This window comes from Odocoileus virginianus, chromosome 5 (assembly GCF_023699985.2).
Source record: "Odocoileus virginianus isolate 20LAN1187 ecotype Illinois chromosome 5, Ovbor_1.2, whole genome shotgun sequence".
NCBI classification, from domain to species: Eukaryota; Metazoa; Chordata; class Mammalia; order Artiodactyla; family Cervidae; genus Odocoileus; species Odocoileus virginianus.
In genome coordinates, this window is record NC_069678.1 from 93456492 (window position 1) to 93470794 (window position 14303).

The 14303-nt window shown below is 46.0% G+C and overlaps 1 protein-coding gene across 4 annotated transcripts in view; it reads right to left on the reverse strand.

The window, feature by feature from the left end:
- Positions 1-1981: 1981 nt before the first annotated feature.
- LOC110137510 (acetylcholine receptor subunit gamma-like) overlaps positions 1982-14303 on the reverse strand; it is a 63977-nt gene continuing 51655 nt past the window's right edge. For 3 of the 4 annotated variants that reach the window (XR_011487962.1, XR_011487963.1, XM_070468461.1), the window contains one exon: positions 9944-10196. Coding sequence is in view for 2 of the 4 variants with exons in the window: in XM_070468461.1 (XP_070324562.1) it covers positions 10178-10196 (19 nt within the window). In the remaining 2 variants the exon portion in view is untranslated. Of the gene's footprint in view, positions 2411-9943; positions 10197-14303 lie in introns of those variants that run through there. The other variant, XM_070468460.1, reaches the window with a different exon arrangement.

Consider the following 14303-nt stretch of genomic DNA (forward strand, 5'->3'; position numbering starts at 1 on the left):
GTCTGGTAAGCTGCAGTCCATGGGGTCACAAAGAGTCAGAAACAACTGAGCAAATGAAGAAAAAAATTCGTGATAAGGGAAGCATTTCAAGTTCTTGGGGAGAATGTTTAATAAATGGTGTTTTAAAAAAACCTGGCTGAAAGATAAAGACCATTACAGTATACTAACACATATATATGGACTTTAGAAAGATGGTAATGATAACCCTATATGCAAAACAGAAAAAGAGACTCAGATGTATAGAACAGACTTGTGGACTCTGGGAGAAGGCGAGGGTGGGATGTTTCAAGAGAACAGCATTGAAGCATGTATATTATCTAGGGTGAAACAGATCACCAGCCCAGGTTGGGTGCATGAGACAAGTGCTCGGGCCTGGTGCACTGGGAAGACCCAGAGGGATCGGGTGGAGAGGGAGGTGGGAGGGGGGACCGGGATGGGGAACACATGTAAATCCATGGCTAATTCATTTCAATGTATGACAAAAACTAGTGTAATGATGTAAAGTAATTAGCCTCCAACTAATAAAAATAAATGGAAAAAAATTAAAAAAAAAAACCAAAAAGACCTGGCTTTGGGGACTTTTTGGTGGTCCAATGGTTGAGACTTTGCATTCTAATTCAGGGAGTGCAGGTTCAATCCCTTATCAGAAAACTAAGATCCTACATGCATTGCTACTAAAAAATGAAAACAAAACAGAAGCAAGATGCTAATAAATTCAATAAAGACTTTGAAAAAAACCTGGCTAATGTCATAGACTGAAAAATATAACCATATTTATATGGTTATATAACCATATGCTTATATTATATATATATATATGCTTATATCTAATATCTGAAGCCAAATTTATTCCAGATTTACTAAGGATTTAAGTGCAAAAGAAAAAACAAAACAAAAAAACAGCAGTTTTACTGGAAAAAAAATATGCTTGGTTAAAGATTCAAGACTTTAAAATAGAAGAACTAAGCAAAAGCTAACAGTATAAAGAAAAAATTGATAAACTTAACCAGGTAAAAAAAAATTAAATATACCATAAATGAAACTCAAAAGAAATGACATTCTGGGGGAAATATTTGCAACAGCTATGACAAGAGATTAGTATATTTAATCTGTAAAGAGCTCTTCAGAAATCAAGTAAAAATGTTATTTTAGTAGAAAAACTGGGCATAAGTAGACAATTTACAAAATACATGAATACCCAACAAATATGTCACAAATAGAATAATATAATTTCTTACTTATCAAATTGCAAAGATTTAAAAAACTTATAGTAAGACCCAGAGTAGGAGAATGTGTAAAGGTAGGTATTTTCTAGGGGCCAGTTTGCTGGTACATGTCAAAAGCCTTTCAAAGGTGTGTAGACCATGCTATGATTCCCAGTATCCTTGACATTTCTGCCCTGTACTGTGAAGAAACCAGGGAGGCGGGGCGCGGGAGGGGTCATTTTAGTCCAACTGGGATAAATTCATCCTCTTGCCACAGCAATTGGCCAAGTAACCCACTTCCCTTGGCCAAATGTCTGGTTTGGTTTGGCCACTTTGTCCAAATCAAGCCAAAGAGACTCAAGGGAGATTTGCTGGGACTACTGGGAAGGAAAATTCCTTGTTCTTTAGCCAGAACTCCTAGATGTGTTCTCCATCCTTTTCTGGAAGAAATGGAGTGCATTGAGAACCCAGGAAGTGTTGCAGCCACTTTGCCACAATGAGGGGGCGCTGCCAAGCTGTCTTGAGGGAGGCAGATTGGAGAGAAGAGGATTGGGTCCTTGATGATGTCAGGGGGCCAGTGAATCACACCAACCCTGAAGTCTGCTTTATCTCTGGACATTCTGGTTTTGTGTGTCAGGGAATCGCCTCTTATCGTTTGGTTTGGGTTTTCCTAGAAGCCATCCTAGAGCAAGGATTCAGCGCAAGTGGCTTATTTGAAAAGTGATCCCAGGCAACACCAGCAGGAGAGTGTGGAAGTGACACAGGGGAGGGAAGTATTTTTTTGTTTTTAAAATAGCATTTCATTTATTTATGTATTGGCCATACCAGTGAGACACTCAGGATCTTAATTCCCTGACCAGGAATCAAACCCACCATGCTTTCTGCTATTGAAACATGGAGTCTTAACCACTGGACTACCAGGGAAGTTCCAGGGAAGTGTGTTTTATGAAGCCACTTCAGGGAGGCACGTCGAGTAAATACACTTACATGTAACTGTTATTAAAATTCGTGCAAAAAATAAAACAAAGTTAATGCTTTTGGTGACAGCAAAAAAGTTGGAAATAAACTAACATCCACCCACAGGGACTGTCCAGTGCATGACAGCAGTTTACACAGCAAATTGTTACGTAGCCATCAGAAAGTCCACAACTGCAGGGATGTAACCCTTGGAAGATGTTCAGGTTCACTGCTGAACAAACAGCCAACTACAAGACAAAAAGCACAATTGTGACACCGTCAGTTTCCTAGTTTTGTTCCTGTGATATCTTTGTGCAAAATGTTACCACTGGGGGAAGCTGGGGGAAGGGCACTGGGGACCTCTCTCTACTATTTCTGCAATGCCCTGTGAGTCTATAATTATTTCAAAAGAAAATGTGAAAACGAGAAAAAGATGCACTGCAGATGGTGACTGCAGCCATGAAACAGACAAATGCTTGCTCCTTGGAAGAAAAGCAATGACAAACCTAGACAGCATATTGAAAGGCAGAGACATTACTTTGCCTCCAAAGATGCGTATAGTCAAAGCTATGATTTTCCCAGTCGTCATGTATGGTTGTGACAGTTGGACCATAAAGAAAGCTGAAGGCCAAAGAGTTGATGCTTTCCAACTGTGGTGCTGGAGAAGACTCTTGAGAGTCCCTTGGACTGCAAGGAAATCAAATCAGTCAAATCCTAAAGGAAATCAACCCTGTATATTCATTGGAAGGACTGATGCTGAAGCTGAAACTTTGGCCACCTGATGCAAAGGGCTGACTCACTGGAAAAGACCCTGATGCTGTAAAAGATTGAAGGCAGGAGAAGAAGGGGACGACAGAGGACAAGATGATTGGATGGCATCACCGACTCAATGGACATGAGTTTGAGCAAGCTGCGGGAGATGGTGAAGGACAGGGAAGCCTGGTGTGCTGCAGTCCACAGGGTCACAAAGAGTTGGACATGTCTGAGCTACTGAACAACAGAATAATCCCATTTGTTAGAAATCTGTAACATGTATATATGTTTATAGTAAAGGTTTCACATACCTTGGTGGTAAAAATAGTTTTCTGAGTGAGGTAGTGGATTTTCTAGATCACCTCACCCCTTTCTGTACTCCCTGTAACGGAGCAGTTTTAGGTTTACAGGAAAATTTGAGCAAAAGTTAGAGAGTTGCCAGATCCTCTCTACCACCCTCCCCAACTTCCCGTTTTTTTCACATCTTAGTGTAGTGTATTTGTCACTATTGACAAGCCAGTATTGGTACATGATTATTAAACTAAAGCCCATACTTTGCATTAGGCTTCACTCTTGGTGTGGCGCATCCTATGGATTTTGACAGTTCTATAATAAAGTTACCCACTCTTACAGTTCATACAGAACTTTCACTGCCCTAAAAATCCTGTGTGCCTCCGTTATCCTCCCCCCTCCCCTGCAACCACTAGTTTTCTTTTTTGTTTTTACCGTCTTCATAATTTTACCTTTTCCAGCATGTCATGGAAACACATGATATGTAGCCTCTTCAGACTGGCTTCTTTCATTTAGTACTATGCATTTAAGTTTCTTTCATGTCTTTTCATAGCTTGACAGTTCATTTCCTTTTATGTTACTTAATAACATCCCGCCGTATAGATTCAGCAGCTTGTTTATCTATTGAGCACTTTTTAAAACAACAACAACAACAAAACCCTTCCTTAGAAAGGGGTATAAAGCGTATTTGAGGGAGAAGGAGACGGTGCGGCAGAGGTACCGTAAGACGGTGCTGTGGGCTGGGAGGACCGGGCACAGCCAGGCATTCCAGGGAGCAGGCGTCAGCTTGCCGGGGCTGGAGAAGGGACTGCGGAAGGAAGGGCACCAGAGGAGGTGCTTCACTGGAGCCCTGGGCCTCTGGGTCCTGGGAGAGAGGGCAGAGGCATGACAGGTGCTGGAGCACTTAGGTCTTATGTTGCTTCGTGTTGACCTGTATCTTGAGGAATTTCCTGCCCAGCTTATGGTGGGTTTTAAAGCACCCATCCTACCCCCTCCTAGCAGCTGCAGCCTGGAAAAGCTCACCACTGAGCCATCATTTTATAAACATGCTGTAAGAATTTCCCAGGAGGCCAGGGGCTCAGAGCCTGGACATTTAGCACCTTCATAGCCAAACTGGCAGGCTGCTGATTGCCACTGGGGCTGGGGTGTAATTCACCAGCCAGCAGCAGGCTGAGAGCCTGAAGCCATTGCATCTCCAGAAGCAGGGTGGCTGTGGGGGTTGGCAGAGAAGTTCCCCCCTCAGTTCTAAGACTATCAGATCATAGAGATGACTGTGGTCTTAAAGGCCATCTGGTCTACCCTGGAGTGGGCCATGGGAATCTTCCCCTTAAATCCCCCAAATACGTGACCTTCTGGCCTCTGCTCATTCACCTGCACTGCCTGCACCAGTCACTCCATCTACAGACAGCTCATAGTATCAGGAAGCTTTTCTGAAACTGAAAGCCTGTTTCTATCTACCCAGAGGTCCTGTTTCCATGGCACAAGTCCATTTTTCCACAGTCAGTGAGACATTTGAAGCCATTCACCTATTGACATTCCTTTCTCTGGACTAGAGGACTTCTGTGGCCACCCTCCTCCCCACCAGACCCACCATCTGTCTTAACCCTGTGTGTAGTTAGCTAGCCTCTCTTCTTCCAGAGAACCGAATAAGGTTTCTCTGCCTCCAGTTGTCAGCACACCTCCTCTCTCCTGCTTGGCTGAGTGCTGGGCATCCATGGTTTCTGGGCTCTTCTCTGCTCCCATGCTGCTGGGCCCACCCTTCCACACCTGGGAGACAATTCCATCTCCCTCCGACAATACTCACACCAATTGGCCCTTATTCCTTTTATCCTCTGATCACCAATTAAACAATCCTTTCTGTTGCCCGTGGTCATTTTGGTGGGCCTGCACTCATTTGGGACTTACATTTTACTGATAGTTGTTCTAGAGGTCCAATCTTGGTACGGTGCCCTCTTCCTGCCTTTCCCCTGGTATGGTTTGCCTGTGACCGCCTTACCAAGCCTTAACTTGGGAGAAGACAGTCTTACCATTGGCCCATCAGCCGGTGGGGTGCCCCCTTCCTTTGGCCTCCAGCCCCCTGACTGTGTGGCCCACCCAGAGCCCGTGCAGGGCTGGTGGGGGGTCTGTGAGGGTCCTCGATGGGAAGGGCTCTGCCTTCCACTCCTGGGGCTCCCACCTTGTCTCTTTCTGCTGGCCCTTCAGCAGCCACACCTGCTCTCTGGGGCCCCTTTCTTTACCCTCTGCTCCTTTGGGCCTTACTCTTCCTCCCCTCCCACTGTGGTTAGGGTGGGGGGTGGCCCTGTTCAGCTTTATAAGCATTTTTAAAAATCTGAGCTCATGGAAATGTTTCCCTCGTGTCAAGTGGGGCTCATGTTGATTTACTGTCAGGCTGGAAACCTACAGCAATTGCGGGCTGGGTGCTGACTCAGGACAGGCAGTGGGGAAGGTGGAGGCTGGTGGGTGGAAAACAGGCAGAGTTTCCCTGAATAACAGGCCTGTGGGCATTCCCTGAGGCTGGCACTGATGGAGCTGCTGGAACCTGCTCTGGGGAGCAGGAACCTGGGTGCCACCACAGAGCAAGATCTGGGCGTTCAAATCAAGCATAGCCCTTTGAGAAACTTCTTGGGCTTCTTATATTGAAATATCTTTAGATTTATGTAAGAGTTGCAGAAATAGAACATAAAGTTCCTGTATACCCTTCACCTGGCTTCCTCTAATATTGGCATCTAATATAACCATGGTACATAGATCAGAACTAAGAAGTGAGCATTAGTACATGGCTTTTTTTTTTGCAGGGGGTATGCATGTGGCATGTGGAATCTTACTTCCCTTACCAGGGATCGAACCCGTGCCTCCTGCAGTGGAAGCACAGAGTTCTAACCACTGGACCCCCAGGGAATTCCCTGATACACTGTGAGTGTGCTAAGTCGCTTCAGCCCTGTCTGTTTGCAATGCCATGGACTATAGCCCACCAGGCTCCTCCGTCCATGGGATTCTCCAGACAAGAATACTGGAATGCACTGCCATGCCCTCTTCCAGGGGATCTTCCTGACCCAGGGATCGAACTCCATCTCTTACCTCTCCTGCATTGACGGGTGGGCTCTTTACCACTAATGCCACCTGGGAAGCCCTCCCTGATACATTACTCTTTACAAAACGTCAGGCTATCTTCAGATTTCCCCACGTTTCCCTTTGGTGCCCTTTTTTCTTGTCCAGGATTTCACATTAATCAGTCATCATGTTTCCTTCCTCTCAATCTGACAGTTTCTGGATCTTTCATTTTCTTTCATGATGCTGACATTTGGGAATAGTACTGGTCAAGTGTTTTGGTATTTCGTAGACTGTCTCTCAGTGTGGATTTGTCTGAGGCTGTCTCATGAGTAGACAGGTTATGAATCTGGGGAGAAGGATGTCAGAGATGAAGTGTCCTTGGCACATATCAGCACTCATGGTGTCAACATGACCCAGTGGTGCCATGAACGTGGGTCACTTGGCGAAGAGGGTCTCTGTCAGGCTTCTCCACTAACAGTCACTATTTTTTATTTTCCACACATTCCCTCATTAGAAGGGAGTCTTTTCCTCTTTTCTTCTCCTCCTTCTTTTGGCAGCACCTTGCAGCTTGTGGAACCTTAACTCCTTGAGCAGAGATTTCTACTTTGGCAGCTGGCAGACCACTGGATTTCTCCAGCCGGGTGCACTTGAGTGCTGGAGGAGAAGGGATGAGTTCTGGCCTCATCTCAGCAGCAGCAGTGTGTTCCCAAAGCTCAACAAGCTCAGGCCAGCTTCGTTCCACCCTCAGACACCAGGACCAGGTGAGCGGCATCCACTCCGAGGCGCCTCCCCATGGACTCACTGCCTCCTTGGTTTTGTGTCCTTTAGGCTTTTTCAGTGACTGAGTCAACAATTCGATCATAGTGTTAAAATAACTTGCCTGGTTTGTGTCTCCACTTGGACCGTGACTGATACAAAGGAAATTTCTATTGAAATGCAGTCTCAAACCTACACTGTTTTAAATCTTTAGTAAGGCTCTGCATTAAGTTTCATTCTCCCGTGGTATTTCACATGGGCAAGGGTCAGTGGAATGCCCCACATGTCCACCATTGGGCTAAATAAAACATTCCAGGCTAAGACCTGGGGTGATTTCTTACTTCCAAATCTAAATCTTTGAATTCCAACATTCCTCATTCCCAATTCAGAATTAAACTTATTTTGGTATTAAAAGTGTAAATTGTTTTGGCAGTGATTAATATCAATTAGGGAACAGTTTTCTGACATTACATTCATGTAAACGATACTGGCAGTGTCTACATTCTTCCACATACTTTGTTCTGGAATGTACTTAAAAGACTCACGTGCTGAAGGGCAGAAGCAGGAAGCGAAACACTACTAGTCTCCCCATTTCCCGCTGTATTAGAGCCCTCAACCAGGTTCTGGCTGATATTTTCCATTTATTACTGCAGTAGACAACTGCTCTGAAAGCGCAACACAAATCACTCTTGTCTCAGCCTCTGCTCCTCCACTGGCAAATACTTGGAAATTCGTTCTTGGAGCATCGTGGACCACAAGCGTCTCTCTGGGTGGAAAACTGTCATTGCCAATGTCACAGGGCAAACGCACACATACACATGAACGGGAGGCTCAGAGGAGAAGAGCAGGCGAGGCGTGGGGCCGGCTTCTGGGGGTCCTGGGAGCAGCCCGCCTGGGCACAGGGGCGCCCCGCCTCCAGCAGCCGCCCCACACGTCTGCAGCTGGCCCACGCCGGGTGCGCCTTGCTTCCTGTTTCTCTGGAACTGGTGACACCTTAACTGCAACTGCGTCCTGTCTCAGTGTCACGGGGGTTCATGGAGTCATTAGGAATTGAAAAGACATTGCAAACTAGTGTGGAAAACAGGTGGTTTGGAGAAACTGACTCTTTGATCTTGGATTTAAAGCTGTTAGGCAGAAGATCTGGAGAGTTCTAGGGCAAGATGCTGCCTAGTAGAAATAACTCTTGCTCTAGCCAGCATATTTTTGATGGGGAAAAAATAATTTTCAAATACTGCAAAGACAAAGAGGAAGGCAGTGCGGGGGGGCGGGGCAGAATGACACAAGCAGCTCTAGAAAACACAAGAGACTAAGAAATCAAAACAAGACACCCCCACCCCCCAAAAAAAAAAAACCCCAAAAAACACAAATATGGACAATTAAGCACTCGGCCCAACAAAACCTTCACTTGTGAACATGTTACACACATATGCACCCACATGCACACGCTAACAGTCAGGTAGACGCCCAGTGGGCAAATCCAAACGTCCGCTCCGTTTGGAATTTTCATGGCAAATCTGAGCTTAGGCAAAAGTGAAGACCTCCCTGGGGTCTAAGCTCAGGAGGAAGCCTTGTTCCCTGCTTGGGCCAACACTGCTCCTGTATTTGTCTGAGCCCTTCACAGCTGTCTGGGCACTAGAGTTTACTCTTCATACTCCTGGAGTTTAAATCGCTGCTCGACCTCTGACCTAGGTTCACCTGCAATGGAAGCACCTCCCTTTTGGCCCCTATATGCCTCTATATTCTTTTGGGAATAAGCACCCCGAGGCAGTGGTAATGAGAGTGTGTTCAGGAGTTGGAAAGTACCAAGAGTAATATCAATACCAGAAGGAAATGCCTGTTACTCTATGATTTCTCTGACACCAGGTGGCCAAGCCCCCCGGCCTGCAAGGATAGGTTTTAGGGGAGGCCTTAATTTAAGGTACTGCAATCTGTGCTCACAAGAGCCAAGTAAGATGGCGCTCCTCGGAGGTTGCCGAGGACTGGTCCTTGGTACTTATTCCAAACCTAGGTGCTCCTAGGGAGCACCTGCTGGAGTCAGATCACCCAGCTTCTCTGGCATGTGCCAGGCCATTTTTAGAGCCTGCCTGCAGCAGCCCACAAAGTTTGTGTTGGGCTCCCCGGATCAGCACACACCAGCTAACACGTTTACCAGGTGATGAGGACTGACAGGTTTCTCCACCACTGCAGACAGGCAGAACCACGCAAGGAAAGCTGTCCATCACAGTCACCTTTTCTCCAGATGTCCCAGTTTTGAGATCACAGAACTGACCATGTCAACACCTGGCAGCAGCCAACTTCTGCTTCCCCTCCTCCACGAGGGAAATGCAAGAACCCACAGCAACAGGTTAGACACAACAGGTCCTGCCCGTCTGGGAACCTGGGTCAGAAACCGCCCTCAGCTCCAAATCTTGCCCTTGGAACCTCTAGTATAACCTCGCTCCTCATCAAACTGCAGTTTGGTGCAGTTTTAACCTACAATCCTACCTTCTAAGCTGCCTCAGTGAGACCTGTGTGGCCCACCGGTTACAATTCTAAGTGCAGCAGTGCCTAAAAGCAAAGAGTCCCACAGGAGGGAAGACTGGAGGGTGTAAGGCAGACTACAGAATCAGTAACACACGTTCCCAAAGGGTGGTCTTGGGGGACAAGGGGTGTGAAATAAACAAAATGTCTCAATAATTTAATGGCAGATCTGGAAGAGAGCGTTTATAAGCAATTGCGGGACTCTCCAACAGAACGCTTTTCCTGGATGCACAGACATTGCACAAACGCTGCTGACTCTCAGTCGACAGCTCTGGATGGTACACGTCACGACGCCCTCCGTACAGCAGAGGCGAGCAGGACAGAGTGCCCGGGTGGCACCTGGACAGCACACAGCAAGACGAAAGGTGAACTCCCCCACACTGAACCCCGTTAAAAAAAAAGTCTGCCTATTATAAAGTCATGTGTTCTGTTTATTCCGTTTAATAAAGTCAGCGACGCTGGAGGGTGTCTAGCGGAATCTGTCCTCCAGGAATGAGTGCAAAAGGGGAGCACGCAGCTCAGGGACGTTCCTTCGCTGAGCAGGAGGGGCCAGCCGGAGCCCTCCTGTCCGCTTCGGACAAACACACATACAGAGAAAAGGATTACTGCCAGCTTGTGCACTCTCATGAGGTGATTTTCCTATTTCAAAAGCTTGAACTGTCCCTGAAAGAAAAAAATGGGAGAAGAGAGAGCATTCAATACACAAAGCAGCAAGAGGTAAACAGTGTAAGGGACTGTTTTCTATGCCAAAAACAGTCAATAATGAGAATTTCAGGATTATATAACTGTTTTGGCATTTCAAATGCACTTGAGAAACTTCCCTTTCTACCCTGCCACTTCTAACCATCCTTCCTACAGTTCCCCACTGCTACGCTAACCATTCAACTTCCAAGCTTGGACCTTTCCACTGTCCCATGCCCTTCCCTGTCCACCACGTGGAATGTAACACAAGGAAACGTGAGATCCTCTACAACTTGACTCCCGTCAGCTGGCATCCTCTTTCCCTCTCCCCACCTCCCAAAGCAACCCAGATTCCCACATCTGTGCTATGTGCAAACACCACCCCTCAGCCTAAGGCACCATTCCTCCCACATCTGTTTCTCCTACTAGGTAGAACGGGCCCTAGATTGCTGTCTTGTTAACCTTTGTATCGTCAACAACAAAGACGAGAAGATGCTGGACTGATGTTAAATGAAAAAGAAATGCAAGGACTGAAGAAATGTTTTCTTGCCTTCTAAGTTCAGTCAAAAGTACAACAGGGGCCACCCTTTCAGGAGCAGTGAAACTACCCTCAGTGTTGTGTATTGGTTTGCTCTGACTTCAAACTCACTTATTTATGACTTAAAGGAAGATGTTGTTTTGAGATAAGAATGAAGTGTCAGTTCAGTTGTCACTCGGTCGTGTCCGACTCTTTGCAACCCCATGGACTGCAGCAGGCCAGGATTCCCTGTCCATCACCAACTCCCAGAGCTTGCTCAAACTCATGTCCATCAACTTGGTGATGCCATCCAACCATCTTATCCTCTGTCGTCCCCTTCTCTTCCTACCTTCAATCTTTCCCAGCATCAGGGTCTTTTCCATTGAGCCAGTTCTTCCCATCAGATGGCCAAAGTATTGGAGCTTCAACTTTAGCATCAGTCCTTCCAGTGAATATTCAGGACTGATTTCCTTTAGCAGTGACTGGTTGGATCTCTTTGCAGTCCAAGGGACTCTCAAGAGTCTTCTCCAACACCACAGTTCAAAAGCATCAATTCTTCAGCCCTCAGCTTTCTTTATGGTCCAACTCTCGCATCCATACACGACTACTAGAAAAACCAACCTTTAACTAGATGGACTGTTGTTGGCAAAGTAATGTCTCTGTTTTTTTAATATGCTGTCTAGGTTGGTCGTAGCTTTTCTTCCAAGCAGCAAACACCTTTTAATTTAATGACTACAGTCACCATCTGCAGTGATTTTGGAGCCCAAGAAAATAAAGTCTGTCACTGTTTCCATTGTTTCCCCATCTCTTTGCCATGAAGTGATAAGACTGAATGCCATGATCTTCATTTTTTGAATGCTGAGTTTTAAGCTAGCTTTTTTACTCTCCTCTTTTACTTTCATCAAGAGGCTCTTTAGTTCTTTGCTTTCTTCCATAAGGGTGGTGTCATCTGCATATATGAGGTTATTGATAATTCTCCCTGCAATCTTGATTCCAGCCTGTACTTCATCCAGCCCGGCATTTCACATGATGTACTCTGCACAGAAGTTAAATAAGCAGGGTGACAATATACAGCCTTGATATGCTCCTTTCCTGATTTGGAACTAGTCTGTTGTTCCATGTTCAGTTCTAACTGTTGCTTCTTGACCTGCATACAGATTTCTCAGGAGGCAGTTAAGGTGGCCTGGTATTGCCGTCTCTTAAAGAATTTTCCATGGTTTGTTGTGATCACACAGTCAGAGGCTTTGGTGTAGTCAATAAAGCAGATGTTTTTCTGGAACTCTTGCTTTTTCGATGATCCAACACATGTTGGCAATTTGATCTCTGGTTCCTCTGCCTTCTCTAAACCCAGCTTGAATGAATGAAGTGTATCAGGATAGTATGTGTAGTCATTCATAAGCGCTAGCAGTTCAGTTAGCCGAGTGGCCCCTACTGGGGGCTTATCAGTAAAAACAGATAAAGGAAGCATGGTGAGTGGACATTCAGACTATAAATACTGAGTGTTGTGTGAGGAATATCCGAGTTTCCATCTGAACAAAGCTGTCCTTTGCTGATCTTGCTCTCTGAAGATCTTGAGCCTCTTGCTCCTGCAGTGGCCAAGGCGACTCTGCTGGGCAGTGGTGTTAACCCTGCAGCAGTCTCTGAAGGGAAGGGACATTAGCTCTGCTGTGGTAAAGCTGCCTCCTTCAGCAGTGGTGACAAAGCGTTTAGCAGCCCTGTGAGGACCAGCCTGCCCGTCACCACCAGTGCTGGAGTTCCCTAGCAACAAGGACTTTTATTTTTGAGCAGGCAGCTGGGCTTCACTTCTTGATTGGAAAAGCCCTCTCAGTTCAGTTCAGCTCAGTCGCTCAGTCGTGTCTCTTTGTGACCCCATGAATCGCAGCACGCCAGGCCTCCCTGTCCATCACCAACTCTCGGAGTTTACTCAAACTCATGTCCATTGGGTCGGTGATGCCATCCAGCCATCTCATCCTCTGTCGTCCCCTTCCCCTCCTGCCCCCAATCCCTCCCAGCATCAGGGTCTTTTCCAATGAGCCAACTCTTCGCATGAGGTGGCCAAAGTATTGGAGTTTCAGCTTCAGCATCAGTCCTTCCAATGAACACCCAGGACTGATCTCCTTTAGGATGGACTGGTTAGATCTCCTTGCAGTCCAAGAGACTCTCAAGAGTCTTCTCCAACACCACAGTTCAAAAGCATCAATTTTTAGGCACTTAGTTTTCTTCACAGTCCAGCTCTCATATCCATACATGACCCCTGGAAAAACCATAGCCTGGACTAGACAGACCTTTGTTGGCAAAGTAATGTCTATGCTTTTTAATATGCTATCTAGGTTGGTCATAACTTTCCTTCCAAGGAGTAAGCGTCTTTTAATTTCATGGCTGCAATCACCATCTGCAGTGATTTTGGAGCCCCCAAAAATAAAGTCTGACACTGTTTCCCCATCTATTTCCCATGAAGTGATGGGACCAGAAGCCATGATCTTAGTTTTCTGAATGTTGAGCTTTAAGCCAACTTTTTCACTCTCCTCTTTCACCCAACTCATGTAAAGGTACACCTGGAACTAAATTTAGACTTTATTCCTTTCATATCCCTGTGCCTAGAAAAATACTGTGAGTAATTTATCACTGGTTTGGAGTATGTTATTTATTTACTAGCTAAAAACAGACATCAGCATGCTGTTGGCTTACAAAATTACTGTAACTCCCACAATGAACCTGTGTTAAATAAACTACTGGCAAAGAAAATCTGTCTCTGAGAATATTTTGTCACCCTCCAAAACAAAATACTAAGGCTTTCAGTGAACCTAAAATTCATTGGATCTAGACAAAAAAATAAATGGAAGGTGAATTCACAAATGTTTAGTCTAAAGCTGGACCGTCAACTTACGGATCTTTTCTGAAATCACTTTTCTGGCCCTACCCAGTCACACGGAATTTGGCAATTCTCAGGAAAAGAACTAGAAATGGTCAAACTGTAACTCAAGACACGGGAATGTCTCAGAGCTACTGTGGGTTTGATTCCACATCACAGCAATAAAGCAAGTATCACAAGAAATGGAGTTACACAGATTGGTTTCTCAGTTGCATTTAAAAGTTAGGTTGACACTACCCTGTAGTCTATTAAGGAGGCACTAGCAACATGTCTAAAAAAGTACGTATCTTATTTCAACCTTGGAGTGGACAAACTGCCTATGTGCTGGGTGCCCGCTCTGCCCTTTTCACAGCCCTGGCTGTAGGATAGAGTCCGGAGGTCGTGCACTGTGCCACACCCAGCCCCAGCTCCCCCTTGGTCAAGGCAGGACAATGAAGGGCACTGGTAGCCCAGCCTGGCCAATAACCTATGCCTCAGTGCCTCCCTCGGCTTTTCAACCAGGGTGTGAAAGATCTTACAGATTCAGGAGCTGGGGCAGTCAGTCATGTGAGTCGCATGTAAGAAAAGCCATGAGGGGATAAAGACAATAAGCAAAGGCAGAGAAGGGCTGGAGGGGCAAAGGGGATGGAGCGGATGAGCAGAGCGGAGAGGAGAATGGGGCTTTGCATGATGCTGCCATCTCTTTGGCTTCCCTGGACGC